Below are 26,482 nucleotides of genomic sequence, written 5' to 3' on the forward strand. Positions count from 1 at the left end.
AGCGGGTCCCACAAGCAAGCCCTCCTAGGACAGCAACACTGGGGCTATTAGATCAACTCAGGTGTCCAAGCTGGGCCATTTTTGTCGACTCTCCTAGAGAAAAGGGGTAATGGTACCTGGCTGATGCTTCCTCTGTATTCTTCATGACTGTTGCCATGCCTCCCATCAGCCCTGTCCACTGAGATGCCTTGTGAGGGGCTCTTCTTTCCACGTCATTGGCTAAGACCAATGTCCTTCCTGGCCGATAACAAGACAGCTGGTATCAAGAGGGTGTGACGCTTTAATTCTCTTTTCTGATTTCAGAGCAGCCTGAACATGCATTCCGCACCCAGCTACCTCACCCAGCCTCCTCCACCTCCTCCACCCCCTCCGCCACTGCCCCCACCCCCACCACCCCAGCCCCCACCGCCCCCACCCCAGAGCCTGGGGCCTCCTGGGCGTCCCAACCCTGGCGGCAATGGTGTGGTGGAGGTGTACAGTGCCACGGCGCCCCTGGCTGGGAGCGGCACGGTGGAGATCCAGGCATTGGGAATGCAGCCGTACCCACCCCTGGAGGTGAGCGGAGCTCGGGGTTTAGGGTGGAGGGAGAGAAACTGGTTCTGGTTATCATGGGTAACCTGAACCTTTCCTGAGCACCAGCCGTGTACCAGACGGTGCCAGAGGTACTGTGGGAGACAGAACCAGATCAGGCGGGTATCCGCATCATGGGAGAGAAGGACTTTAATCCAGCCATCATACCTGTAACGGTAGAATGCAAGGCTTGAGAAGGGGGTATGAAGTAGAGGTTGTAGCAGAAATAGAAGCTGCCCTCAGGGGAGGGCTCAGAACATTCTGAGAACACCAGTGTTTTAGGGAAAAGATTCCAAAAAATTATCTATGTGAATATCTCTTACATTTTTAAATATTTTATTTATTTTTTTTTCCGAGAGAGAGAGGGAGAGCAGGGGGAGGGGCAGAGGGAGAGGATCTTAAGCAGACTCCACGCTGAGCGCAGAAGCCCAACAAGGCTCGATCTCATGACGCCCGAGATCATGACCCAAGCCAAAATCAAGAGTTGGACGCCCAACCGATGAGCCACCCAGGTGCCCCAGGCTCTGAACATTTTTTTAATAATCTAGGTGTATGGGTTAGCTAGGGCTGTGGAAGAAAGTTCCACAGAACCTCAGTGGTATACGGCAGAATGTGTTCATTGTTCTTGAACCTATGTGGCTTGCTTGGCAACTCTGCTGACCTTGGCCGGGCTCTCCCAGGTGTGCAGAGATGGCAGCTGTCAGTTGCTATAGGACGGCCTGTAGGTGGGACAAGTTGGGTAACCCAGCCCTGCTCCAGGGCACCCCTCATCCCCTAGCGGGCTTGCCAGGCATGTGCTCACAGCAGCGGGAGAGGCACAGTTATGCAAGCAGAAGTGCCTGTGGCCTCTTGGAGCTTAGAGAATTGAAGCCACAAAACCGGTCCGTGTACCCTGTGTGCTATACTCATTCCCTGCTACAAGCTCAAGGTGCTCAGAGTTCAGAACCTGTCCTGACCCCAGTGCTAGGGGGCATGGTGCTGACACCAAGAGGCTACACTTGAGGTCACATTAACCCCCACTCACCTTACAGTATGGCCATACAGACATTCCATGTTTAGAGAGCATGGTTCTAAGGAGAACCAGACCAGTGGGGAGATCTCACCACCAACCGCATGATGTTATGAGAGCCTGCAGGGGATATAGCCTAGCCTGAGGGAACAGAGCAAGCTTCCCTGTGTTGAGTTTAAAAAAAAAAAAATTAAGTCAGTGCGATGCTGAGGGGATGATGGTGGCCTGGTAGGCGGAGGGGGCCAGACCAGGGGGAGCTGCTGCTGTTCATTTCCCACGTGGATGAGGGCAGAGCCCGAGTCTTCTTTGATCTGGCATCCTTGGCTCCTAGCAGAGTCCCTGGCCTGTGGCGCATCTATAGTAGGTGTCTGAAATAGGGCCCTTTGACCTCAGTCTCCTTGCCTCTGGAATGGGAACTCCCCTTGTGGAGCTGTTGATAAAGAGAGCAAACCCAGTGGCCATCACGTAATTGCTCAGTGATGACTTGCATGACAGGTGAATTCGTCCATGTGATATTTATTGAGTTCTGTATCAGTCAGGAAAATAGGGACCACTCTAGGCATTTCTGGCAAAGGGATTTAGTGCAGGAGGCCAGGTGCTTATAAAGGTGGCTTCAGGAAGGCTAGACGGAGCAAAGGGCAGAGTTGGCAGAGGCCACTGGTTTTCAGATTCACTGTTGCTTGGCCCAGAGGGCCAGGACGCTCCGGCTGTGCCCAGAGCCGGGGAAGCCGTAGGATTCTATCGCTGTGCTGCCGTCCTCGAGGCTGGTGGTCAGGAGGGGGATGGAGGGTTCAGCCAGCCATCCAAAATTTAGGACCACACACCTTCCTGTCTCCCGCCTCTGCTGCCAGAGGAAAGCAGTTTCTACCTTTCTCTGCCTTCCAGATCTCTTGCAGGTGCTTCTTGTGGGCAGAACCCAATTTGTGCTCAGAACCTTGCTGGTAAGGGAGTCTGAGAATGTGCATATCAGGGGAGAGCATGGAACGTGTAGGAATGGTGTCAAAGGCCAACAGACGAGATCTAGCAGAAGCACCTACCATACTAGATGGTGCCATATTAGATGCCCAACACATGCATCCACCAATAGCAACTCTTCTCGTTCCTGGACCCAATTCCTTTATTGGGTGAGGTCCCACTCCCACCGCCCCCTCACGATGCCAAGCAATTCTCAGACACCAGCACAGTGTCCAAGAATTCCAACTCATTTCTAATGCTATCTACCCAGAGATAACAGCAGATCCCACAGGTTAAGGGTTCAGTCCTGCAAGATTGCCCTCACCCCCACTTTAACCAGTTGCAAGCAACCTGTGCTTTTTTTTTTTTTTTAATATTTTATTTATTTAACAGAGAGAAATCACAACTAGGCAGAGAGGCAGGCAGAGAGAGAGGAGGAAGCAGGCTCCCTGCGGAGCAGAGAGCCCGACGTGGGGCTCGATCCCAGGACCCTGAGATCATGACCTGAGCCGAAGGCAGTGGCTTAATCCACTGAGCCACCCAGGTGCCCCGCAACCTGTGCTTTTGATGGACAGGTCACAGATTGGAAGTTCCAGCAACCTCCTCCTTAGGTTCTGTTAATTTGCTAGAGCAGCTCGTAGAATTCGGGAACATTTACATTTACCAGCTTATTAAAGGATATAGTAAAGGATATGGGATCAACAACCCAATGCAGAGGTACATAGAGTGAGGTGTGGGAAAAGGGCATGGAGCCTCTGTATCCCACTCACCCCGCATCCATGTGTTCGTCAACCTGGAAGCTGTCCAAACCCAATCCTCTGGGTTTCTTATGGAGGTTTCAGTACATAATCATGATTAAGTCATAGGCTGTGGCTAGTTGAACTCACAGCCCTTCCTCATTCCCCAGAGGTTGGGGGATGGGACTGAACGTTCCAAACCATCAGGCACATGGTTGGTCCTCTAGGCAACCAGCCTGCCCTTGGATCAGGCCAAAAGTCACTTTCATCAATAATAAACAAAAATAATAAGACACCCATTTCACTTTTTTGGCTCTGAAGCATATCCAGGAACTGTGGATGAAGACCAAATATATCTGACAAATATATTTCGATCACCTCAGTGAACAAGTATACCTTTTTTATGTTCATTATATTGAATATAAAAATGAATTCACTGGTTCAGCAAATATTTATTGAATGTCCACTCTGTGGCAAGGATGACCCAAGGCTTGGGATGGAACAGTAAACAAAAGCGGGCCAAAAGTCCCTGCCTTTGTGGAACAAGGCAGATAATAGATAAGTAAAACACATAATTTATTAGATAATGGTAAGTCTATAAAGAAAAAGAAAAAAGCAGAGAAGGATAGGAAGTGAAGTTTTGGATAAGCCAGCCTGGAAAAACCAATGAATGATGAGTAAATCATTGAATTAATGAAGTTTTTCCCAATGCCCCGGTGTCATGGCATAAGCTTAGTGTTAACGAGGTTTGAGTGGCTCAGAATTCATTTGGTGTGAATGAATTTTTTGTGGCTTCAGGGTCCGTTCTCAGTTGAGAGATGCTGGTGTGGCATCAGGCAGGGTCAGTTAGGAAGCGGGGTTACTGGTGGGGACACAGACCCTTCTGACTTCCTGGTTCTCCTTTGCTAACAAACTACTACTACCAATAATGCCATAACAGCAGCTAATGTTTATTGAGCATTTACTGTATGCTAGGCACCTTTCTAAGCTCTTCACATGTTAACTCATTTAATCGTCACTACAACCCAAGGAGAGGAGTACTCTGATTAGCTCCATTTTACAGCTGGGGAATTGAGAGATGTTGGAAGACTTCTCTGAGATCACTTAGATAAGTGACAGAGTCAGGATTTGAACCCAGACTGCTTGGCTCCAAAGCTGCTTCTAGCCTACTGGTTCCATGAAGTTCTACAGGGTCTTGGGAGTGACTGGGCTGACTGAGCCAGATGGAGGGGTTAGGATTGCGATCCTGGCTGAGATTAGCCAGGACCACAGTGAGGGTTCCCCTGGCTGGTCTAGTTCTTTTCTATCCTTCCCAGGCCTCTCTCCCTCACTGTGCTGTCCTTCTAGGTGCCAAACCAGTGTGTGGAGGCTCCAGTATACCCCACCCCTCCAGTGTACAGCCCTGGCAAACAGGGATTCAAACCGAAAGGACCAAACCCGGCTGCCCCCATGACCAGCGCCACAGGGGGCACGGTGGCCACCTTTGACTCCCCACCAACACTGAAGACCCGCCGGGCCAAAGGTGCCAGTGGACTCCCAGAAGGTGGGCCCGCCACCTGCCAGGGGCATCTTTCCTCTCTTTCTTCAGCCTTCTCCTGTCCATAAGGCTGCTTAGTTCTGATCTTCCCTCTTACGATGGTTAGGATAAAGTATGGTTGTATGTAGTGGGAAGTCCAAAGTAAGAGTGACTTTAAAATGATTGAATTTTATTTTTCTCCTGTGCAAAACAAGGCCAGTGGCAGGCAGTTTGGAAATCGTGTGCTTCTGTGGTCATGGGGTCCCTACATTTCTTCAGTCTTTCTGCTCTGCTTCCCCCAGGGCATAGCTTCTGTCATCAGGGTGCCTCACCATCTAAGATGGCTGCTGGAGCTCTGGTCATCAGTTTCATATTCCAGGCAGTAAAAAGGATAAAAGGGGCATCTCCCAGCTTCCGGAAGTTCTGCATGATGCTTTTGCTTCCACCTCATTGATCACAACTTAGTCATATGACCCTATCTAGCTGCAAAGGAAGCTGGGAAATGTCTCTTTTAGCTGGGAATATTGATGTTTCATTATTTGGGGGTTTTTGAGGGAAGAAGGGGGGCAGTGGATATCAGGCAAGCGGTGGTGTCTGTAACCCCTTCAGAGATTCTAGCAATGGGACAGGGGCAGTGTTAGAAAGTGGTGGTGGAGGGGGAGGACACAGATATCAATCACCTGAGGTCTTGCAAGGTTAGCAAGGAGTCCACTGCAGCTGGATGGAGAGAATGATGAGGTTGGCAGGAAGCAGAGGATGCATAGCCCTGTAGGCCACAGCACCAAGTTTGGATTTTTATCCACAGGCCAAGGGGAGCCTTTCAGAGGTGTTTCTGCTCTTCCAGGCTGAGCATCTTCTGGGCGTTCCTTCTCCAGGCACTGTGAGAGGCTCTGTGCTGCTTCCCCTGCCTGTCTGTGCATGGGTCTTTCTGGCCCCACGTCCAAGGGGTAGAGAGATAGGAGGCTGCTCTTTTTGCCCTCACTTACACCCCCAGCCTCACTGTTCCCCACCCATCCCCCACCTTGTTTTTCAGCTGCGGGAAAGCCCAAGCCTCAAAAACTCAAGTGCTCGTACTGTGACAAGTCATTCACCAAAAACTTCGACCTGCAGCAGCACATCCGAAGGTACCCAGGCATGGTGGGGCAGGTGGCTCCTTGGCAGCCCTGGCTGGAGGACCGTCCATGGTAGAAACAAGGCTCCCTGCTCAGTCCTCTTGCCAGGGTGATGGCCAAGGCCCCACCCATCCTGTCACAGTTCTCAGACCTTCTGTCCAAGTCAGGTCGGTTTTCCCTCTTCTGTCTCAGGAGCAGTAAGAGGGATCTGTGAAAGTTGTGGGGCCGGCCCATTATGGCGAAGAAGGTCTGAGCCAGGCGGGGTCGGGGGAGAAATGTACTTGAACTGTGGGGTCTTTGCAGGGGCGAGGGATGCCTCAATCCTCTCTTCTGCAGAAAGGGCTGACCTGGGGGGGGGGGGGGGGCGTGCTACACTCTGCAAAGATGACTGTGAATAGAGCCCGGTGTGGGGCTTGAACTCACGACCCTGAGATTAAGACCTAAACAGGTCTGTACCTCTGAAACCATTAATATATTATATATTAATTAATTGAATTTAAATTTAAATTTTAAAAAAATTTAAAAAAAAAATTTTTAAATTAAGTTAAATAAAAAAAAGACCTCACCAAACTACACTACCATTGCTCAATAGAACTTTCTGCAGTGATGGCAATGCCCAAATTGGCACTGTCCAGTAGGGTAGCCGCTGACCATATGCAGATGCTGAGCATTGAAATGATGCCAGTATGACTGGGAAACTGAATTTTTAATTTAACTTAATGAATTTAAATTTAAATAGTCCTATGTGGCTTGGGTCCACCTTATCGGACAATGCAGCTGTATAGATCGTAATAATACTGTTTTATAAATTCTTGCATTTTTGGTTACTTTGTTTTTATGATCAGGGGTTTTCCATATGACAACAGGAAGCTTAATTTTTGAATTATCTGAAGTTTTAAAAAAGTGGATTTATTTGAAGGAAAATATTAAATAATGGTACAAGTGCTATGCTGTGACTGTGCCATTTCTTCTTCAAAGAATAAATCCCTCTCTGAGAGCACTTAAACATTTATGAAGTATTTTATCTCACTGAATGGGGAGGGCCCACAGAGAAGGTCAGCTACAGGGCTGGTTGATTCAGCAACTCCGTAATGTCACCAAGGTCCCAGGGTCTTTCTGCCTCCGGTCTGGCGGCTTGTCCTCATGGTGTCAGAATGATGACCAGTGGCATCCACAGGCTCTCTCTGGGCCTTCTTGGCGGCTGTGAGCTCCTTTGCTGGGGTCACATCCCAGTTCCTACGTGAGGGCGCTGACGGGCTTTATTCCCCACAGCCACACCGGTGAGAAGCCCTTCCAGTGCATTGCATGTGGCCGTGCCTTTGCCCAGAAATCTAACGTCAAGAAACACATGCAGACTCATAAGGTGTGGCCTCCAGGGAGGAGCGGTGGCACTGTCTCTCGCAACTCTGTGACCGTACAGGTCATGGCCCTCAACCCCAGCAGGCAGGAGGACGAGGAAAACACAGGTAGGTTGAAGAGGGGAATGCCATCGTGCCCGTACCTGTCCTCTGAAGCTTCATGGGTTCTATTCCCAGCTGTGTGACCTTGGGCAACCTCCTTGACCTCTCTGGGCTTCAGTCTACTTTATTTATAAAATGGGGCATAGCATGAAAGGAGGGATGACAAATGTATAGTAAGCCTGGCCTCACTCTAATACTGTACCCATGGAAGACAGCACTAATCCATCACCTGGCCTTTTTGCTGTGCCTGGATCCTGCCTCAGAATCACTCTCAGTATATTGCTACAGGCAGTCACTATTAGTTGACTTGAAATTGAAACCTATTTGACTTCCTTGGGCAGATGGTCTCCAAGGCCCCTTACACTTTGTAGGATTTCCTTCTGAGCCATCACTTGTCCCTGAGCTAATGATCATGTCCCTGATCTGATACTGGTTTAATTCCTATTCTGTATGGGGCTTGAGGACTTACTAGGCCCTGAGCAGTGCTATTAACAAAAATATAGTATGAGCAACATATGTAATTTAAAACCTTCTAGTAGCTACATAAAAACGATACTTAAAAAAAGTGAAATTAATTTTAATCATGTTTTATTTATCTGATACCATCTTAGCATATAATATAAAGAAATTATCAATGAATTATCATTGAAACATTTTATATTCTTTTTTAATACTAAGTTTTCAAGATCCAGGGTTTATTTATGTATATAGCTTATCTAGATATGGACTGGCCATAAATTTTGAGTTCTCAGTTACCACATGTGGCTCGTGGCCTCTGTATTGGACAGTGTAGGGCCAGGGCCTAAGCCCTTCCTGTAGAGTCCCCCCGGGTGGGCATAGCCCACTACATAGCAGTGAACAAAGGGGGTGTTTTGCTGCACGAGCGGCATGTGGCCACTTATATTTGAGCCTGCTATTGGAACTAGCCCTACAGTATGTTTAGCCAATCTCTGTGTGCCCTGTGCATTTTTTTTTTTTTTTGAGCTCCTTGGGGAACGATCTGTTTCTTTTTTTCTTTTCTTTTTTTTAAAGACTTTGTCCATTTATTTTTAAGAGAGAGAGAAAGAGTAAGCACATACAAGGAGGGGGAGTGGCAGGCAGAGGGAGAAGCAGGCTCCCCTCCGAGCAAGGAGCTCCTGCAGGACTCGATCCCAGAACCCTGGGATCATGACCTGAACCGAAAGCACTCACCCAACTGACTGAGCCACCCAGGCGTCCCATCTGTTTCTTTTCTTTTTTTTTTTTTTTTTTTTTTTTCAAAATTCTTATAGTGCCTGGCATCAGGGTTTCAATCATATAGCAAACATTTATGGAGGCCTCTGTAGAGATGAGTCAGAGACCCCTGTCCTCAAAAAGTGAGGGAAAGGCAGCTAAACAAATGATTGTAATTGGAACGGGGGGCTGGGGAGGTATGATGAATGCAGCCGGGAGTAGTGTTCCAGATTTTTAACAAATCTGGAGAGGCCTAGAGAAAGGCCAGTGAGCGGAGATTTGAGGCAGTAGCTGTTTACCAGTCAGGATGTAAGCATTCAGGAGGTGGACACCTGGAATGGCGGTATCTGTGCGCAAAGCTGAATGTGAGTGTAGGGCCTTGAGTAGAGTGTCCGACACCAGGAACATGGTAGGTGGCAGGGCAGACCCAGCAGCACATGGCGGGTGCTCTGTGCACCCTTCCTGAACGTCGTGGCCCTCTGTTCTGACTCTTCCTCTGCCAGTCTCAATGCCTTCTTCCCTGGTTTTCTCAACAGGGTTGGGCCAGTCCCTGCCGGGTGCCACACAGCCCCAGGCCTTGCCTGCTGCAGGTGAGGACGAAGGGGACAAACTGGAGGCCAAGCAGGTTGTCCTCATCGATAGCTCCTACCTGTGCCAGTTCTGCCCCAGCAAGTTCAGCACCTACTTCCAGCTCAAGTCCCACATGACCCAGCATAAGAATGAACAGGTAAGCAGGTGGTGGGCAGCGGGAGGCCACAACCACCGGAGATGGGAAACTCGGCTGGCGCCAGGGTCTTGAACGGTGCCTAGAAAGGGACAGGAGTGGGCCCCAGTTGCAGTGAGCTACCATCTAACCACCCGTGATAGGCCAGGCTTCCCCTCTCTGGGTGGGGCCACTGTGGTGCTAGGCCAAGGGAGGAAACCCAGCACTTATACATCATACAAAATAGAATCCGGACATGAGAAAAATTCTCAATACTCCAGGGAACTCTAAAGTCTAAACACCTACTATGGGGATTTAGGACCACAGTCTTTTTTTGTTTTTTATTTTATTTTTTTTTTTTTTTTTTTTTTTTTTTTTTTTTTAAAGATTTTATTTATTTATTTGACAGAGAGAGATCACAAGTAGACAGAGAGGCAGGGAGAGAGAGAGAGAGGGAAGCAGGCTCCCCGCTGAGCAGAGAGCCCGATGTGGGACTCGATCCCAGAACCCTGAGATCATGACCTGAGCCGAAGGCAGCGGCTTAACCCACTGAGCCACCCAGGCGCCCCTGTTTTTTATTTTTTTAATTGAGATACAATTTGCATCTCACAAAATTAACCCTTTTTAAAGCGTACACTTCCCGAGCGCCTCAGTGGCTCAGTCAGTTAAGCATCAGACTCTTGATTTCGGCTCATTTTGGGTTTCAGGTCATGGTCTCAGGGTAGTAAGATGGAGTCCTGTGTCTGGTTCCACGTTGGGCTTGGAGCCTGCTTAGGTTTCCTTCTCTCCCTCTCTCTAAAGTAATAAATAAATAAATAAAGATAATATTTTTAAAAAATTTCAGAAATATCTAAAGACTGTATAGGTTGAAGAATGCATTTGTTAGATGCTGGACACCTTGCTGAATGCTTACACTCAAGATTGTATTTAATCTTCATAACCACCTTAGCGATAGGCATTTTCAGTACATCCCAGTGCAGAAACTGAGGCCCCAAGGGGCGAAGTGACCTATCCAGAGTGACCACCAGTAACTGACTGGGTTGGGGCTCAGAGCTAAACCCCATGTCATTAACCACCTTGCAATATGTGCTCCCCAGAATGCAGCACAAAATCCAGCTTATTTTGTAGAGTTTCTAGGTTTTTTTTTTCTTATAATTGGGATCTGTATATACATATAATTTTGAATTGTATTTTTTTTTCTGATAGCTTTAAAAAAAAAAAACTTTCTCTTTCAGAAGAACTGTAGGTTTGCAGGAAGTTACAAAGATAGTAGGGAGCAGTCCCTTATACCCTTCAGTCACTTTCCCTCTATGGTTTCATCGTGTGTAACTACAGCCTGAGAGCTACACCAGGAAACTGACATGGGTATAAAGCGATGTGTAGTTCTTTGCCATTTTACCACCTGTTATAGGTAAAATCTCCAGTCGCAGTACAGAACTATTCCATCACCAGAAAGATCTTCCTCATTCTACCTGTCATTATTATACCTGCTCTCCTCTTCCCCAACATTCTCAGCCTCTGGAAACTACTAATCAGTTCTCTGTCTTTATAAGTTTGTCATTTTGAGAATGTTGTATAAGTGTAATTATCCACATGGGGCCTCTTGAGATTTTTTTTTTTTCTTTTAAAGATTTTATTTATTTATTTGACAGAGATTACAATTAGGCGGAGAGGCAGACAGAGAGAGAGAGAGGAGGAAGCAGGCTCCCTGCTGAGCAGAAAGCCCTACGCAGGGCTCAATCCCAGGACCCGGGGATCATGACTTGAGCCAAAGGTAGAGGATTTTACCACTGAGCCACCCAGGCGCCCCTGAGATTAGGTTTTTTTAATAAGCATAAATTCTCTTGGGATTTGTGCTTTCTTTCTTTTTTTTTTTAGAGATTTTATTTATTTATTTGACACACAGAGAGAGAGATCACAAGTAGGCAGAAAGGCAGGCAGAGAGAGTGGGGGAAGCAGGCTCCCTGCTCAGCAGAGAGCCTGATGTGGAGGGCTTGATCCCAGAATCCTGACATCACGACCTGAGCCGAAGGCAGAGGCTTAACCCACAGAACCACCCAGGCGCCCCTGTGCTTTCTATTTTTTAACCTAATTTTTTATTCTGAGAATTTTCTCATGTCACTGTTTTTAAAAAAACATCATTTTTAACAGCTACATTTTAAGAAATCCTGTTGTTTTAACATGTAGGATATGAACTATATTTTGCTATTTAAGCAAAACAATGGTGAGCGTCACTATAATCAAATCTTCATCCAAATCTTCGACTTGTCCCTTATCCTAGATTCCCAGCAGGGGATTAATGGTGTTTAGTTGGGATACCCTTGGGGAAAATCACAGAAAACTTTGACTCAGATTGCTTAAACAATGAAGAGGCTTGTCATTGCAACGCAAGGGTGTTGAAAAACCCAAGATTGCACAGCTCCAGGCCTGAGACAGTCATTTGACTCAACCCAACATCAAGGACCCAATGTCCTTCTAGCTCTTACCTCTGCCACCTGAGGATATGACCTGGTTCTGTACCGATGACTTACCTGTGGTCCTGGGATGGTAGTCACTCTAGGCAGTGGTCTAGACATAGCAAAAATGGGCTGTCTTCTCTGTGTCTCTTCTTTCCTAGAAGCCCTCTGTAGATTTCTCATTAGTCAGAGCCAGTGGGTATGCTCTATCACTTAGGAATTCATTATTACTCTGCAAATAATAGACAACTAGCTTACTAATTAGGTTTATGTCACAAGAAGTCCCTAAGTAAGCAGCATTGGGCTTGTATAGCAGATCAGTTATGTCATTGTAGACTCAGGCTACTTCTGGTTTGTGACCCTGCCTCCTTAGCATGTGACTTCCATCCTCAAGGTTGCATAATGGTTGCTGTATCTCCAGGCATCACAACTGTATTCCAGTCAGGACAAATGAGAAAAGCAGAGGGATTTCTCCTAGGAAGATTTTGCTTTTTGTGTTCTGAAAATAATGCCTTCCCTAAAGACTGCTGCCTATATATCACTGGCAAGAAAGGAGCCTGATGGCTGACAGTAGATACAAGGGATCCAGGGAGACCAAGTGTTTTAATGGGGCTTGTTGGCACCCTGAACAAATCAGGGTTCACTTTGTTAGGAAGAAGCAGCAAGTGGAATTATATAGGTAATCAGGAGTATGCTTGTCAAAGTATAATTTTCAAAATTTAAAAACCTAATTCTCATAAAAATAACATAGTGAACATGAGCCAGAATTTTACATAACTCATTAATAAGGAAACTAGAAGGATGACAAAGCCAGTTCAAAAGAGGATATAGAATACTGGTATTCATACCTACGTATAGTTAGGTCGGTGAAAGAAAGGAACATTCAAATGAGATGGTTAAGGTAGATTCAAATCTGGTTAATGTCCTACAGGACAATAAAACCCATGACCTTTGGGGATATCTCTGCTATCTGACAAAAATCATTTATATTGGAGCTGTTTTCTGCAAGTTAATATTTAACTCTAGAGTCAGGCTCCTAATCCATAGTAAATAGTCAAAACAAGGCACAACCCCCAGAGAGTGGGATGACCCCGGGCAGGCTTGGTAGATAGCGCTTCTCAGGGTGAGATCCCCAGAGCCGTGGCTTTGGCACCCGTCACCTGGGCACTCGTTAGGAAGGCCTGTCTTCAGGCTCTCCACACCTGCTGACTCAGATGGTCCAGGAGCGGTGCCCGGCAACCTGTCACTGCGGTGGTCGCTCAAGTCAGAGAGCCACTACCCTAGTACAGCTCTGGAAGGACACAATGTCATCTTTTCACTGCATTTCCCGGCTTGGGGTAATTTTTCTAAAGATACCAGGTCACACACAGCACCTGAGGAAAAGGTCCTGGGGCCTTGTGACTGGCTGAGAAGAGAGGACTGTCTCATCAAGATAAAACAGAGCTCCAGGAGCAGGGGCGCAGGGGAACCTCTGCCTCTGGTCACCTGGTCTGTGTCTTCCCTCAAGGTATACAAGTGTGTGGTCAAAAGCTGTGCGCAGACGTTCCCAAAGCTCGACACCTTTCTGGAGCATATCAAGAGCCACCAGGAGGAGCTGAGCTATCGCTGCCACCTCTGTGGCAAGGACTTTCCCTCGCTCTACGATCTGGGCGTGCACCAGTACTCCCACAGCCTCCTGCCGCAGCACAGCCCTAAGAAGGACAGCGCTGTCTACAAGTATGTGATCTCCCCCCGCCCACACCCCCTCTTTACGCAGGGACCCCAGGGCTCAGCCATCTGGCTCCTTCTGACTGCTGAGGACCTGGGGGAGAAGATGCTGGCCCTCCTTATATCATTCTTCAGTTCGGTAGACATTTATCCTAAAAAAATAATATGAAAAAAGGGGAAATCAATATTTTTTCATTCATAGTGGAAAACAGATCTTTTTTCCCAAACTAAAAATAGTATGAAAATATGATTATATCTGATGATCTTCAAAATTTAGGTTACACTCAGAATGGTATACAGATTCTTGGAATGGAAACAGAATGAACAAGCACATACTGGAAAACAAAAATGATAAAGATAAGATTCACTTGTTTTATAATCTATGAAATTCAGGTTAAAGTTGAAGCCAGAGGCTGATTCTTAGAATGATCAAGGAATGAACCAGGTGTAGATTTTATTGGGGGTAATTTTTTCTGAGAATCCTTTATATCACTTTAGTCTTCCAGACCTTCCTTATGGGTTATCTGCAGGTGCCCAATATCACTTTCTTTCTCTCTCTCTCTCTCTCTTTTTTTTAGGTTTTTATTTATTTACTCGACAGACAGAGATCACAAGTAGGCAGAGAGGCAGGCAGAGAGAGGAGGGGAAGCAGTCTCCCTGCTAAGCAGAGAGCCCGATGCAGGGCTCTATCCCAGGACCCTGGGATCATGACCTGAGCTGAAGGCAGAGGCTTTAACCCACTGAGCCACCCAGGCACCCCCCCAATATCACTTTCATAACTGTGAGATCACATCCACATTTTTGCCCTGTAGCCATTTTGCGGTGTGTTCAACCAACGTCACAAAGCCTAGCTCATAATGCATGGGAATCGGTATTAGTGATAAACAAGGAGGGGTATTTGTCAGGGGCCTTCTCCCAGTTCTTAGTGAATATTTTCATGTTGGAATGGTTTTGATTTTCTGTACAAACTTGTGCGGGCAGGGATTTATCCAATAACTTCTGTTAATGAAGTGTAACTCCCGGATGTCACTCTGGGCTTCAGAGATAAGTAACAACAGATCCTGAGCTTAGAACATGGGCTCCTTTGGGAGAGAAGTGTGTAAATACACCTACAGGTATTGGGATAAAATGCTAATATATACATAGATATAAGGTATATAAGAAGCACAGTGGGACCTAGGGCCCGGAAAGTGTCCCTGAAGCAGTGCTATCTGAACTGGGTTTTCAGGGATGAGTAAGAGTTGGCCAAGTAGGTAGGGTAGAATGCATTCCTAGCAGAAGGAACAGCAAGTGTAGAGATATGAAATGAAATAGCAAGTGGTTTCGAATGATCATTGTGTATAGTGGAAGTGGGAGAGCATGTTTATTTTTTTTTTTTTGAAGATTTTTAAAATTATTTATTTATTTATTTGACAGAGAGACACAGCGAGAGAGTGAATACAAGCAGGGGAGTGGGAGAGGGAGAAGCAGGCTTCCTGCCAAGTAGAGAGCCTGATATGGGTCTCAATGCCAGGATACTGGGATCATAACCTGAGCCGAAGGCTGAAGGTTAACCCGCTGAGCCACGCGGGCGCACTGGAGAGCATGTTTAGATGTGGCCTACAGGGGAAGGTAGGGCCAGGGTTAGGGTAAGAAGGGCCTGTAGAAATCACAAAAGCTTTGAGAAATTGACAGGGGGACTGGAACTTAAATGGGTGTAGGGCCTCTTGCCATGGAGGAGACCGGGAAGTGGAGCCAGAGAGGCAGGAAACCCAAGCAAAGCTTTGGCCAGTCAAGGGACAGAGATTTCTGATTAGTGATGGATAATTCCCACTTAAACTCAGGGGACACTTTCTTTTGCTTTTGCAAAAGCGAAAGATTGATTGATTTGTGGATTATCTGCGAGTTCCTATGAGTGTGTGGCTTTCTGGAGTGAGATGGCAAGTAAAAAGAAGGGACCACCTACTATGTGCCAAACTCTGACTTGGGGACACTGATCCCTGCAATCCTGGGTGGAGGCCGTGGTATTAGTCAGTTCCAGCTACAACAAAATGCCACAGACACAGGATCTCTTTTTATAAGGGCACTTTGTGGGGCTTAACCCACTGAGCCACCCACTTGGTGGCTCAGTGGGTTAAAGCCTCTGCCTTTGGTTCGGGTCATGGTCCCAGGGTCCTGGGATCAAGCCCCACATTGGGCTCTCTGCTCAGCGGGGAGCCTGCTTCCCCCTCTGTCTGCCTGCCTCTCTGCCTACCTGTGATCTGTCTGCCAAATAAATAAATAAAATCTTAAAAAAAAAAAGATTGTATAAGGGCACTTTGTCATCATGAGGATCCCACCCTCCTGATCTCATCAAAACCCAAACACCACACACACCCACACACACCCACCAAAGGTCCCATCTGTAAATCTGTAAATACCATCACATTGAGGGCCAAGGCTTCAACATATGAATTTTGGAGGGACACAGTTTAGTCCATGACCATGGCGTTCTCCCCCTTTGGAAGATGAGGACACTGAGGCTCAGAAGGAGAAGTGACCTGCTTGTCAGAATAACGGTGTCAGCACAGAGCTGAGATTCGAATTCTTGTCTGGAACCTTGGAAGCCTCCCAGCTCTGGTCTTGGAATTTGTAGGCTGAGGGTTGAGCCTGATGCCCTGTGTTTACAGTCAGTCTCTTCTCCTAGGTTCTTGTGTGAGGGTTACAGTGCCAGGAACCCTTGGGAGCCATCGGCTCTCTTGGCCCAAAGGTAAGGCCTGAGGAGGCAGGCCACCATCTGGGTGACCCAAGGGTGGAATGGTGTTTTGGGTAATGATAACGAGCCACCTGCCTGTGCTCAAATCCCAGCCTGACTACAAGCCCTGGAGATGACCTTGGCAAGGTATTTGGCCACTCTGAGCCTCAGTGTCCATATCTTTGAAATGGGGATAACTATAGGGCCTATTTACAAGGATCAGGTAAGATAACTGTGAGGCTCTTAGACATGATACGTGGAACATCACAGGGGCTCAATAAATGTGATTGCTGGAAGTTATTATTTGTACAGTTTAGATAGGCTTGGCTGCATGCAATACAGGCTCCAAATAATAGTGGCATAAATGAGGGAGAATTTATTTCTGTCTCTCAGTAATGTTTGAGCAGGTGTAGTGGCTTCATCCGGTTTCCAGGTGTCCGGGCCCCATTGGTCCATCTGCTCTGCCACCTTCGGACCACATTGCCTTGGTCTATCTGTGCTGCTTCCCCAAGCCCCACACCCTTCAAGTGAATTTTATGCATGCCACTCTATATATGCTATATATTTACTTTTTCCTTTTAAAAATAAGATTTATTGGTTTTTTTTCCTAATTACAAAAGTTACCTATGTTCAATGCAGAGAAAAAAATATTTTGTAAAGATTTTATTTATTTGATAGCGTGAGTGAGAGAGAGCTCAAGGGGTGGAGGGTGAAGAGGGAGAGGGAGGAAAAAAAAAAAAAAAAAAAGAGGGAGAGGGAGGAACAGATTCCCAGCTGAGCAGGGAGCCCAACATGGGGCTCGATACCAGGACTCTGGGATCATGACTTGAGCTGAAGGCAGACGCTTAACCGACTGAGCCACCCAAGTGCCCCGAGGAAAATGTTTTTTTTTTTAAATTGCACAAAACCCAAAACCCTGCCAAGCAAAAATAATCCATATTATCCTCTTGGTACATGTTATTTGGTCTGTGTCTGTAATGAGCATGTTTGTAGATACAACTACCGCAGGCTACATTGGAGTCAGGTCATCCCAGACACAGTTACAGACTTCCGTGAAAATTCATTGTGCCTTTTTTATGTTGCACAACTTCCAGCAAACTGACTGAAACTTAATGGGTTCACTCTGTACACGTGCTGTGCGGTATCACTTACAACTATAATATGGATATCTTCACATCTCAGCACAAACAGACCTGCCCCAGCCTTTTCAGTGGCTGCTTATCATTCCATTGTACGTGCCAAATTTATGTAACTGGTTCGTGATTGCAGGATAGTCGGGTTATTCCCAGTTTTTCATTATTACCTACAGCACTACAGAGAACAACTTTGGACATCTTTGCTCACTTGTAAATAAGTTCCTAGAAGTGATTTTGCAGGTCCAAGGTCAATGCGGGAGGGGCATCTAGGTGGCTCTGTCAGAAGAGCTGTGATTCTTGATCTCAGGGTTATGAGTTCGAGTCCCACATTCGGTGTAAAGATTACCAAAAAAAAAGTAATAATAAAAATTAAAAAACAATTTTTTTAATCAATGAGGGCTTCAAAATAATAATTATTGGGGTGCCTGGGTGGCTCAGTGGGTTAAAGCCTCTGCCTTCGGCTGAGGTCTTGATCCCAGAGTTCTGGGATCAAGCCCCGCATCAGGCTCTGCTCATCAGGGAGCCTGCTTCCCTTCCTCTCTCTCTGCCTGTCTCTCTGCCTGCTTGTGATCTCTCTCTCTCTCTGTCAAATAAGTAAATAAAATATGTTTTTAAAAAGTTTCTTAAAAATAATTATTTAATAATTATGTGTATATAGTACAATATTGATTACTGAAAAAGGGCGTGAGTGAAAAGAAATTCCCCATCTACCCTGAGCCCTTTCCCCATACCACAGTCACTTTCAGGAACTTACTTTGATGTAATTTCAGACCTCCAGAAAAAACGTGAGTACTACAAAGGATTCCCATATATGCCCTTCACCCAAATTTCCCAAATGTTAATTTTTCAACGTATATTCTATATTATATTCTGAGCTATTTGAGGATAATTTGCTGACATAATGCTCCTTTACCCTTTGTCTTTAGTGTATATTTTCTGGAAAGAAGGACAACCTCTTATAGAAGCACTGTGCAGTTATCAAATCAGAAACTTAAATCAGGGGTGCCTGGGTGGCTCAGTGGGTTAAAGCCTCTGCCTTCAGCTCAGGTCATGATCCCAGAGTCCTGGGATCGAGCCCCGCATTGGGCTCTCTGCTCAGCAGGGAGCCTGCTTCCTCCTCTCTCTCTGCCTGCCTCTCTACCTATTTGTGATCTGTCAAATAAATAAATAAAATCTTTGAAAAAAAAAAAGAAAAATTTAAATCAATACAGTTCTGTTTTCTAACCTACAGACCTCATCCAGAAATTTCCAGTTGTTTCAATAACATCCATTATAGACAAAGTAAATGTTTTTTCTGGCCTGGAATCCAAGCCAGGATCACAGGTTGCGTTAGATCGTGTCTCTTTATTCTCCTTTAAGCAGGAACAGCTGCTCATTTGGTCTTTGTCTCCCATGACCGTGGTATTTTTGAAGAGGATAGGCCGATTATTTTGTAGAATGCCCTCACTTGGGGTTTGTGCGATTTGACCTCAGATTAGAGGCAGGATTGGCCCTCTTGGCAGAAAATATCAGAAAGTAACGCTCTGTCCTCAGCACACTATATCAGCAGGCACATAACATGGGTTTGCCCCCATGCTGAGGATGTCACCTTGGATGACTTGGGGTGGCATTTCTGGCAGGAAGTTTTAATTTTAATGGTTCCTGCTACACTACCTCCCACAGAAATCTGTGTCTCCTCACCGCTGAGACCTGTGGAGTTCTTGCCCTTTCCTACCTCACCAGCTTGGAACGTCTCTGTCCCCCCTGACCCCCCACCCGGTAGCTCTGCTCCCACCTGAACTGCTCTTCCTTTCTTGCCATCTGGAGGCATTTAGCCTGTGGTTTGCAGAGTGTGGTCTGAGGAGGTCCCCTGGGCCTACCACAGGTGCAGCCTGCCTGTGCGTTTCCCATGGTGGCCCTGGTGTACAGATGTCAGGGCCCGTGTTTCTATTTTTAGCATGAATTACCCTCCGACCTGGAGCATTTCTCACTGGAACCTCATTATAAATGGGTCCATTTGCTGGCAGATGTTTTTATGGTTGGGAAACTGGAGGGATCTTCTCTTCAGAGCAGCTTGCAACCTGAAACTGTTTCGAAGGCTTGCCAGCCTGTGATGTTAAGAGTGGAGACCACGTTTTTAATGCTTCGTGATTAATGAGCTGTTTGGCACACTTGTTTCCTTTGACTCTTGTGACAGTCTTAAAAATGAACAAGAGGCGTGTCCATATGGAATTCCTACCCTATTTTGTGGATGAGGAAACTGAGGGTCAGAAACAAGAAGGGCCCAGGCCTGGATCCTTGTCTGTCTGACTCTTTCACATAATAGATTGTCACTGGTGCTCAAATCAGGTTATGAATAAGACAGATATGGTCCCTGCCTCCAGAGCCCCATTGCTGGTGAAAGAGATCAAATCGAGTAAGCACATAAATAATAATTATAGATAATAAGTGCTAAGAAGATAACAAAACTGGGTAGGGAGTGCCCGGGGCTGGGCCATAGGGGACCACTTGGGACACGGTACTCAAGGAAGGCATCTCTAAGGAGGTGATGTTTGAGGTGAGACCTGAAGGATAAGAAAGTGCTACCCAAGGGGATATTTGGGGGAGAGTGTTCCAGGTAGCAGGAACAGCAGGTGCAAAGGCCCTGAGGCTGGAGAGTTTGGTGTGTTCAGGGTATATTAAGAAGGCCAAGGTAGCTGGAGCAGAGTGGGGTGGGCCATGGAGAAAGATGAAGTCTGAGAGGTAGGAGCCATCAAGCCATTAGGGCCTTGTAGGCCAGGGTGGGGTCTTTTAAGCAAGGATGTAACATGGTCTGATTTTCTTTCTTTCTTTTTTTTTTTTCAAATTTTCATCAAAGACTCCCTCTGGGGCGCCTGGCTGGCTCAATCAGTAGAACATGTCACTTTTTAATTTTTTTTAGGTTTTTTTTTTAATTTGAGAGAGACAGAGAGAGGGCATGAGCGGGGGGGAGAGACAGAGGTGGGGGGAGGGACAGAGGTAGAGGGAGAAGTAGAGTCCCCACTGAGCAGGGATCCCAACATAGGGCTCTATCCCAGGACCCCGGGATCATGACCCGAGCCAAAGGCAGAGGCTTAACTGACTGAGCCACCCAGGTGCCCCGAGAGCGTGCAACTTTTGAACTCAGGATCATGAGTTCAAGCCTCTTGACCTTCCCTTTTTTTTTTTTTTTTTTTTTTGGAAAGGAAAAGGATGAATTAAGTGTAGAATTTTGCCTCCCACTGTTGCCCTGGGGGGAGGAGAATGGCTGGTGCTGGGCCAGTCCGGCCTCCTCACACTGCTGTGTCCCCTCTCCTGCTCCTTCCCATGTAGGTGTGTCAAATGCGTCAACAAATACTCCACCCCCGAGGCCCTGGAACACCACCTGCAGACCGCCACTCACAACTTCCCCTGCCCTCACTGCCAGAAGGTGGGTACCACTGTCCTTTCCCCCTGGGGCCATGATGGGGGGGTGAGAGGTGGTAGAGCAAATACCTCCCATTCTCCTAGGCTCATCTCCATAGACGACACTTCACCTCTGCAGAGGGCGAGCCTTGCATGGCCCAGCTGAGCCACTGGATAGAACATGTGTCCCTCCTGTAGCTGCCGCTGGGCCCGGCCCAGCCAGGCTGTGCCAACGTGGGGTGAGGCATCTCCTGGGCCCAGGCCCAGCCTCGGCACAGCAGCCTCCAGCTTCCTGACCTATTACTATCCTTCTTGCTGTGGGTTCTTCTTTCTAGTGAATCTGAAAGCCATCGCTAAAGCCTGATGTTCTCATTTCTAATTGTCTCAGAAACATCATAATTTTTGTCAGGGTTATTTGTTTGAATCAGGTCCACACACTCCAGCCACTGGATACAACCAAAGTTTCTGTTCATCAACAGGTGCCCACCAGTGCTCCTTTTTTTTTTTTTTCTTTTCTTTTAATTTATTTGTTGAAGAAACTGGGCCATTAGTCCTGTGCAGTTTTCTGAAGTCTGGATTCCGCTGATTGCATCCGCCTGGTGTTTTGTTTTTTTTTTTTTTATTTTATTTATTTATTTGACAGAGAGAGATCACAAGTAGGCAGAGAGGCAGGCAGAGAGAGAGGGAGAAACGGACTCCCCACTGAGCAGAGAGCCCGATGCGGGGCTCGATCCCAGGACCCTGAGATCATGACCTGAGCCGAAGGCAGAGGCTTAAACCACTGAGCCACCCAGGCGCCCCACCGCCTGGTGTTTTAACTGGTTTCTCTAGTCTACTCATTTTCTCATAGCCTTACACGTCGATTTTCCAGGACAGCCCTGGTTGCATGTCAGCCGCATGGTAGGTGTTTCTAATTATGCAGATAGCCTAATTTGGGGCTTTGGAATTTGTGTTCCAAAGAAAAGGTATCATGGATTGAACAAGAACCACGTGCCAGATACTGATCGGAGCATTTGATCTGCATTGAGTCATTTAACTCTAGGAAGCATACCACTACTCTTCCCATTTTATAGATGGGGAAACTGAGGTGCAGCAAGCTCTCCCAGCTAGGACATGGGGTGGTGGTGGGGGCTACTAGGTAGTTGGGTCTGTAACTCTGACTACTTCTCTGTAACAAATGAATGAAAAAATGAATGAATGCCTTTCCTAAGGCCGGAGAGGAAGGAGATTTTGGCTTCCGTGTTTCCCGGCTCTTCGTTACCTTTTCTTTCAGTTTCTTCCGTTCTGTTATCATTTTGTCATTCATTGTTTTGCATGTGTGTCATTTGACCTAGGCCCTGTGGCAGTGAATGAAAGCTCCTCTGCCCTCATAGGGATCTCATTTAAGCCACAGGTTATGATTCAAGGGGTCAGATGGCGACTTTAAAAACCTAGATGCACAGGAGTACCCGGCCGGCTCAGGTGGTAGAGTGTGCAACTCTTGATCTCGGGGTTGTGAGTTTGAGTTCCACGTTGGGGGTAGAGTTTACTTTAAGTAACAAACAAGGAAATAAATAAAACATATATGAACATTCAGGGGTCGGGTTTGTATGGCCCTGTGTGGCACTGGACAGTCAGAGAGGTCTTCACACAAGCAGTGACACCTGGGCTGGGTCTTGATGGCCAAGTGGAAATTTGTCAGGCCACGAGAGAAGGGCCTCCTGGGTAGTAAAAGCAGGCTGGCAGGAGCTCAGAGCAGGCGTTATGGGGGAGTCGTGGGAGCCGTGGGGTTCTAAGCTAAGCCTGACACTGGGCCCTGATCCCTGACCCCTGGTGGGCAGAAAGGAAATTGTTTCCGTAAGTGCGGGAAATGAGGGGCCCCTTAAGCTCAGAGGGTGGTGAGGGCTGCTGAGTCAGACCTAACTAAGGCCAGCTCCTCTCCTCTGCCAGGTGTTTCCTTGTGAGCGCTACCTGCGGCGCCATCTGCCCACCCACGGCAGTGGTGGCAGGTTCAAGTGCCAGGTGTGCAAGAAGTTCTTCCGGCGGGAGCACTACCTCAAACTGCACGCTCACATCCACTCAGGTGCGTGCCCTGGGTCCCCCACCCCCAACTCCTGCCCAGCCCCCTGCCCGCTCCCCCAGCTCCCTCTCTTTTCCCCTTCCCATCCCCCTCTGCCCTTTATCCCGTCCTTCTCCAGCCCTCTTCTCCCTCCCCATCCAGTTCCTTCCCACTCTTTCCTCATCTCCTTTCTGGCCCCCTAGCAAGCTGCCCTCTCAAGTGAACGAGGAGTTCCCACCAATACTAGAGTGGAGATGTACCTCTGGAGGCTGGTGGGGGAACCCTTGGCTCTGCCCCCTGACAGCCCACTCAGACCATTCTGAGCCCCTTGGGGTGGAGGTGCTGTTCTCCCTGCAAAATTCCCATCCACACCTGGGCAGAAACCCGCCCTCCTTGGTTCCCCAGTTGAGATACATTGACATTTTATTCTCTTTTAATCTTTAAAAGAGTATTACTTAAGGGGCTTAAGCATCTGCTTTCAGCTCAGGTCATGATCTCAGGGTCCTGGGATTGAGCCCCACATCAGGCTCCCTGCTCAGCAGGGAGTCTGCCTCTCCTTCTCCCTCTGCCTCTGTGCACTTGCTCTCTCAAATAAATAAGTAAAATCTTAAAAAAAAAGATTATTACTTAAAAAAAATTTTCATTTAAAAGGATCCAAAGGTTGCAAAAACCTGAATAGAAAATCCTTGACATTACAAAAGCAAATATGAAAAAAAGAAATTAAAAAACAAATAAGAAAAAAGAAAATAACTCCATCCCCTCACCTCAAATGGATAATCCAAATATTAAAAATTTTTTTTTACTATGACCTATGGCAAAAAATATATTTTATACTACCATCCAGGAAACACATTTATATGCAGAGCATACACTGAAACAGAAATTTCGTAAAACAGTATTTTCTATTGTGTTTAATTTTAGTTGTTAAAATAACCACCAGCAGGTTGTAACTTGCAGTTTGAAAAGTATCCCCAATTCCCCTCCCTGCAGATGACTGCAGGTAACGGCTTTAGTCCAAGTCCTTCTGGTTTAATTTTGTATCTGTGCGACACACTTGCTTACTTTTACATAATGGAGCGAATATTATAACTCTGTTATGTACCTTTCTTCTTCACTCATCGGTATACATTGGAGGTGCTTCTAGCAGTACCTTCTTTTTCTCAGCTGCATAGAATTCCTCCGTGTTTACTTTTTTTTTAGAGTTTTATTTATTTATTTGACAGAGAGATCACAAGTAGGCAGAGAGGTAGGTAGAGAGAGGGGGGAAGCAGGCTCCCCGCTGAGCAGAAAGCCTGATGCGGGGCTCGATCCCAGGACCCTGAGATCATGACCCGAGCCAAAGGCAGAGGCTTAACTCACTGAGCCACCCAGGCGCCCTTTAGTTACCATTTTTTTATTTAACCAGTTCCTGGGGATGGATACTTGGATTATTTTCAGCTGTTAGTTTGTACACAAAATGCTGTGTGTGTCCCCTTGGCATGCTTTTGGGAGTATGTCTGTAGTTGTGTATTCTGCAGTGGAAATGCTAGGTTCCAATGTATTTGCAGTATTGTACTGAGTTTCTGTTTGGAATGATGCCAGAGTTCTGGGGATGGATGGTGCTGGTGATTGCACAACCATGCCAGAGTAGCCAATACCACTGAAATGGACGCTTAAAGATGGTTAAAAAGGTGAATTTTAATGTATATTTTATCATAATAAAAGAAGAAAAAAAGTATATGCTTGGTAATTTTGATAGATATTACCAAGTTACTCTCTTTATAGTTTTAAAAATTATTCAGAAGTAATACATGCTTATTTAAAAAATGGAAGCAGCATAGAAGTATATAAGGTAAAACTTCAGGTTGCCTCTTCGAATCCTAATTGTTACTGACGTTTTGGTATGTACCTGCCCTCAGCTCTCTCCCTGCATCTTCTGTGTATATACAACCACCTGTGGCTAGGGCTGTTTTGGAATATGAGGGTTTTGTCTTTTCTAACAAAAGGGGGATTGTCTTAAGCTGTTCTACAGTTTTATTTCCTCACTAGCAGTATGACCTCAGGAGCCTCTTTCCAGATCAGGAAACACAACTGGACACTAATCTGGACACATGACTGCAGAGCATTCCATTATAAGGGCCAGAATTTCCTTAATCACTGGGTTGGCATTTTTCAAAAGAACTTTATTCATTCCAGAGGGAGAACAGGGAGGAAATAATGGCAGGAAATCAAAACAGCCCAGTGGCAGCCCTTTTCCACAGGACAGGTTACGACCCCTGACCTCTGTCACGTGAGAGCTGCTCTCCTCCCCTCTCCTGGTCCCCACCAGGCTCTGTTGCAACCGATGTGGGGTGACTCAGGCAGACCCTGCATCACACTGCTGGGCTGGCTTCTTAGCTCACTAGGTATAGACCATGACCTTCAGTTTTCTCACCTAGTACTTCCTTCATAGTTTGTGGCAACGATTACGATTCCATTAGATAAAGTATAATTCTCTCTCCCGTGGTGGCCCCCATTTCGGTAGATGCCACAACCATTCACCCATCACTCAGGCCCACCTTAGAGTCTTGACTCCCTTCCCCTCAGTCACCCCACAGTCAACCCACTGGCAAAGGCTGCCGATTCCGCTTTCCTGACATGGTCTGTTCTTGGGTACTTCCCATCTCCCCCCCAGTCTGTTCTCCGCCTGCAGCTAGAGGGAGCCCGTGACACTCTTAAGTCGGAGCTGTCCCTGCTCCACTCGGCCCCTCTGGAGGCTTCTCATCTTACTCAGAGTAAAAACCTAGGCCTTGCAGGCCCTTCCTGTTGGGCCTGGCTGTCTTGCTGACCTCCCCTTCTGCCTCATTCTCCCTTCCCCACTCTGTTCCAGCCACACTGGCCTCCCCACTGCTCTTCCGACATACCACACACTCCCACCTTTCCTTCTTCCTGGGACCCTGACTCCAATTTCCATCGTGGCTCGCTCCCCTACCACCCCAGTTCTCCCCTCTTGCCTCGTCAGAAAGGCCTTTCCTGACTGCCCTATCTGAAATAGGCCCCTCTTCTTTGAGAAACAAAGTCATGAGGAATGGGAGAGGCTGTTTCCTCCTAGGCCACTTCCGTAGAGGGGCTGCTGTCCTCTAGTGTACCCCCTATTCAGACTCCATCTCATGGGACTCGCAGTCCCCACCCCCCATCTGTGTCTCTTCCTACAGGTGAGAAGCCCTACAAATGCTCAGTGTGCGAGTCTGCGTTCAACCGTAAGGACAAACTGAAGAGGCACATGTTGATCCATGAGCCATTCAAGAAATACAAATGCCCCTTCTCGTGAGTGGAGACTGGCATGAGTGGGAGGGGCCGAATTACCCAGTAGTGGGACAGAGAATTGTCAGGGCCGAGGTTCTGAAGGGCCTCTCTCCTTTTATCCTGTCGTGGGCCTTGCTATCTGACCCGCCTCACTCCCCACCCTGCTTCCTTGCCTGGCCTTTGGGGTAGACAGGGAGTCCCTCATGCCCAGGGCTAGCACAGAGACCAGCAAGAGAGTCCGAGTCTGGTGAGCTCCCCCTGACCAGTGGTTTTGGGTTCTAGGACACACACGGGCTGCAGTAAAGAGTTCAACCGGCCAGACAAGCTGAAGGCACATATCCTCTCCCACTCCGGTAAGTGACTACTAGACCTACCAGGAGGGTCTGAACCACTGGGGCGGGCCTCCTAGAAAGAGCAGGCGCATCCCATGAAGCTTATTATGTCTGCCTGGTATAGTCCAGCCAACAGACGTTTGCTCATGTGAACTATGAGCCACGTCTGCATTAGAGTCCTC

At 47.1% G+C, this 26,482-nt stretch overlaps 1 protein-coding gene across 2 annotated transcripts in view; it reads left to right on the top strand.

Annotated features, from left to right (window-relative positions):
• Positions 1-26,482, top strand: part of ZNF341 (zinc finger protein 341) — a 45,916-nt gene that overhangs the window by 15,972 nt on the left and 3,462 nt on the right. For both annotated transcript variants that reach the window (XM_045981389.1, XM_045981390.1), the window contains exons 5-14: positions 304-555; positions 4,618-4,813; positions 5,820-5,910; positions 7,171-7,364; positions 9,107-9,297; positions 13,237-13,445; positions 20,595-20,691; positions 22,596-22,728; positions 25,878-25,989; positions 26,251-26,321. In XM_045981389.1, the coding sequence (XP_045837345.1) occupies positions 304-555; positions 4,618-4,813; positions 5,820-5,910; positions 7,171-7,364; positions 9,107-9,297; positions 13,237-13,445; positions 20,595-20,691; positions 22,596-22,728; positions 25,878-25,989; positions 26,251-26,321 (1,546 nt within the window). The remainder of the gene's footprint in view (positions 1-303; positions 556-4,617; positions 4,814-5,819; positions 5,911-7,170; positions 7,365-9,106; positions 9,298-13,236; positions 13,446-20,594; positions 20,692-22,595; positions 22,729-25,877; positions 25,990-26,250; positions 26,322-26,482) is intronic.

The sequence above is a fragment of the Meles meles genome, chromosome 16 (assembly GCF_922984935.1).
Source record: "Meles meles chromosome 16, mMelMel3.1 paternal haplotype, whole genome shotgun sequence".
NCBI lineage: Eukaryota > Metazoa > Chordata > Mammalia > Carnivora > Mustelidae > Meles > Meles meles.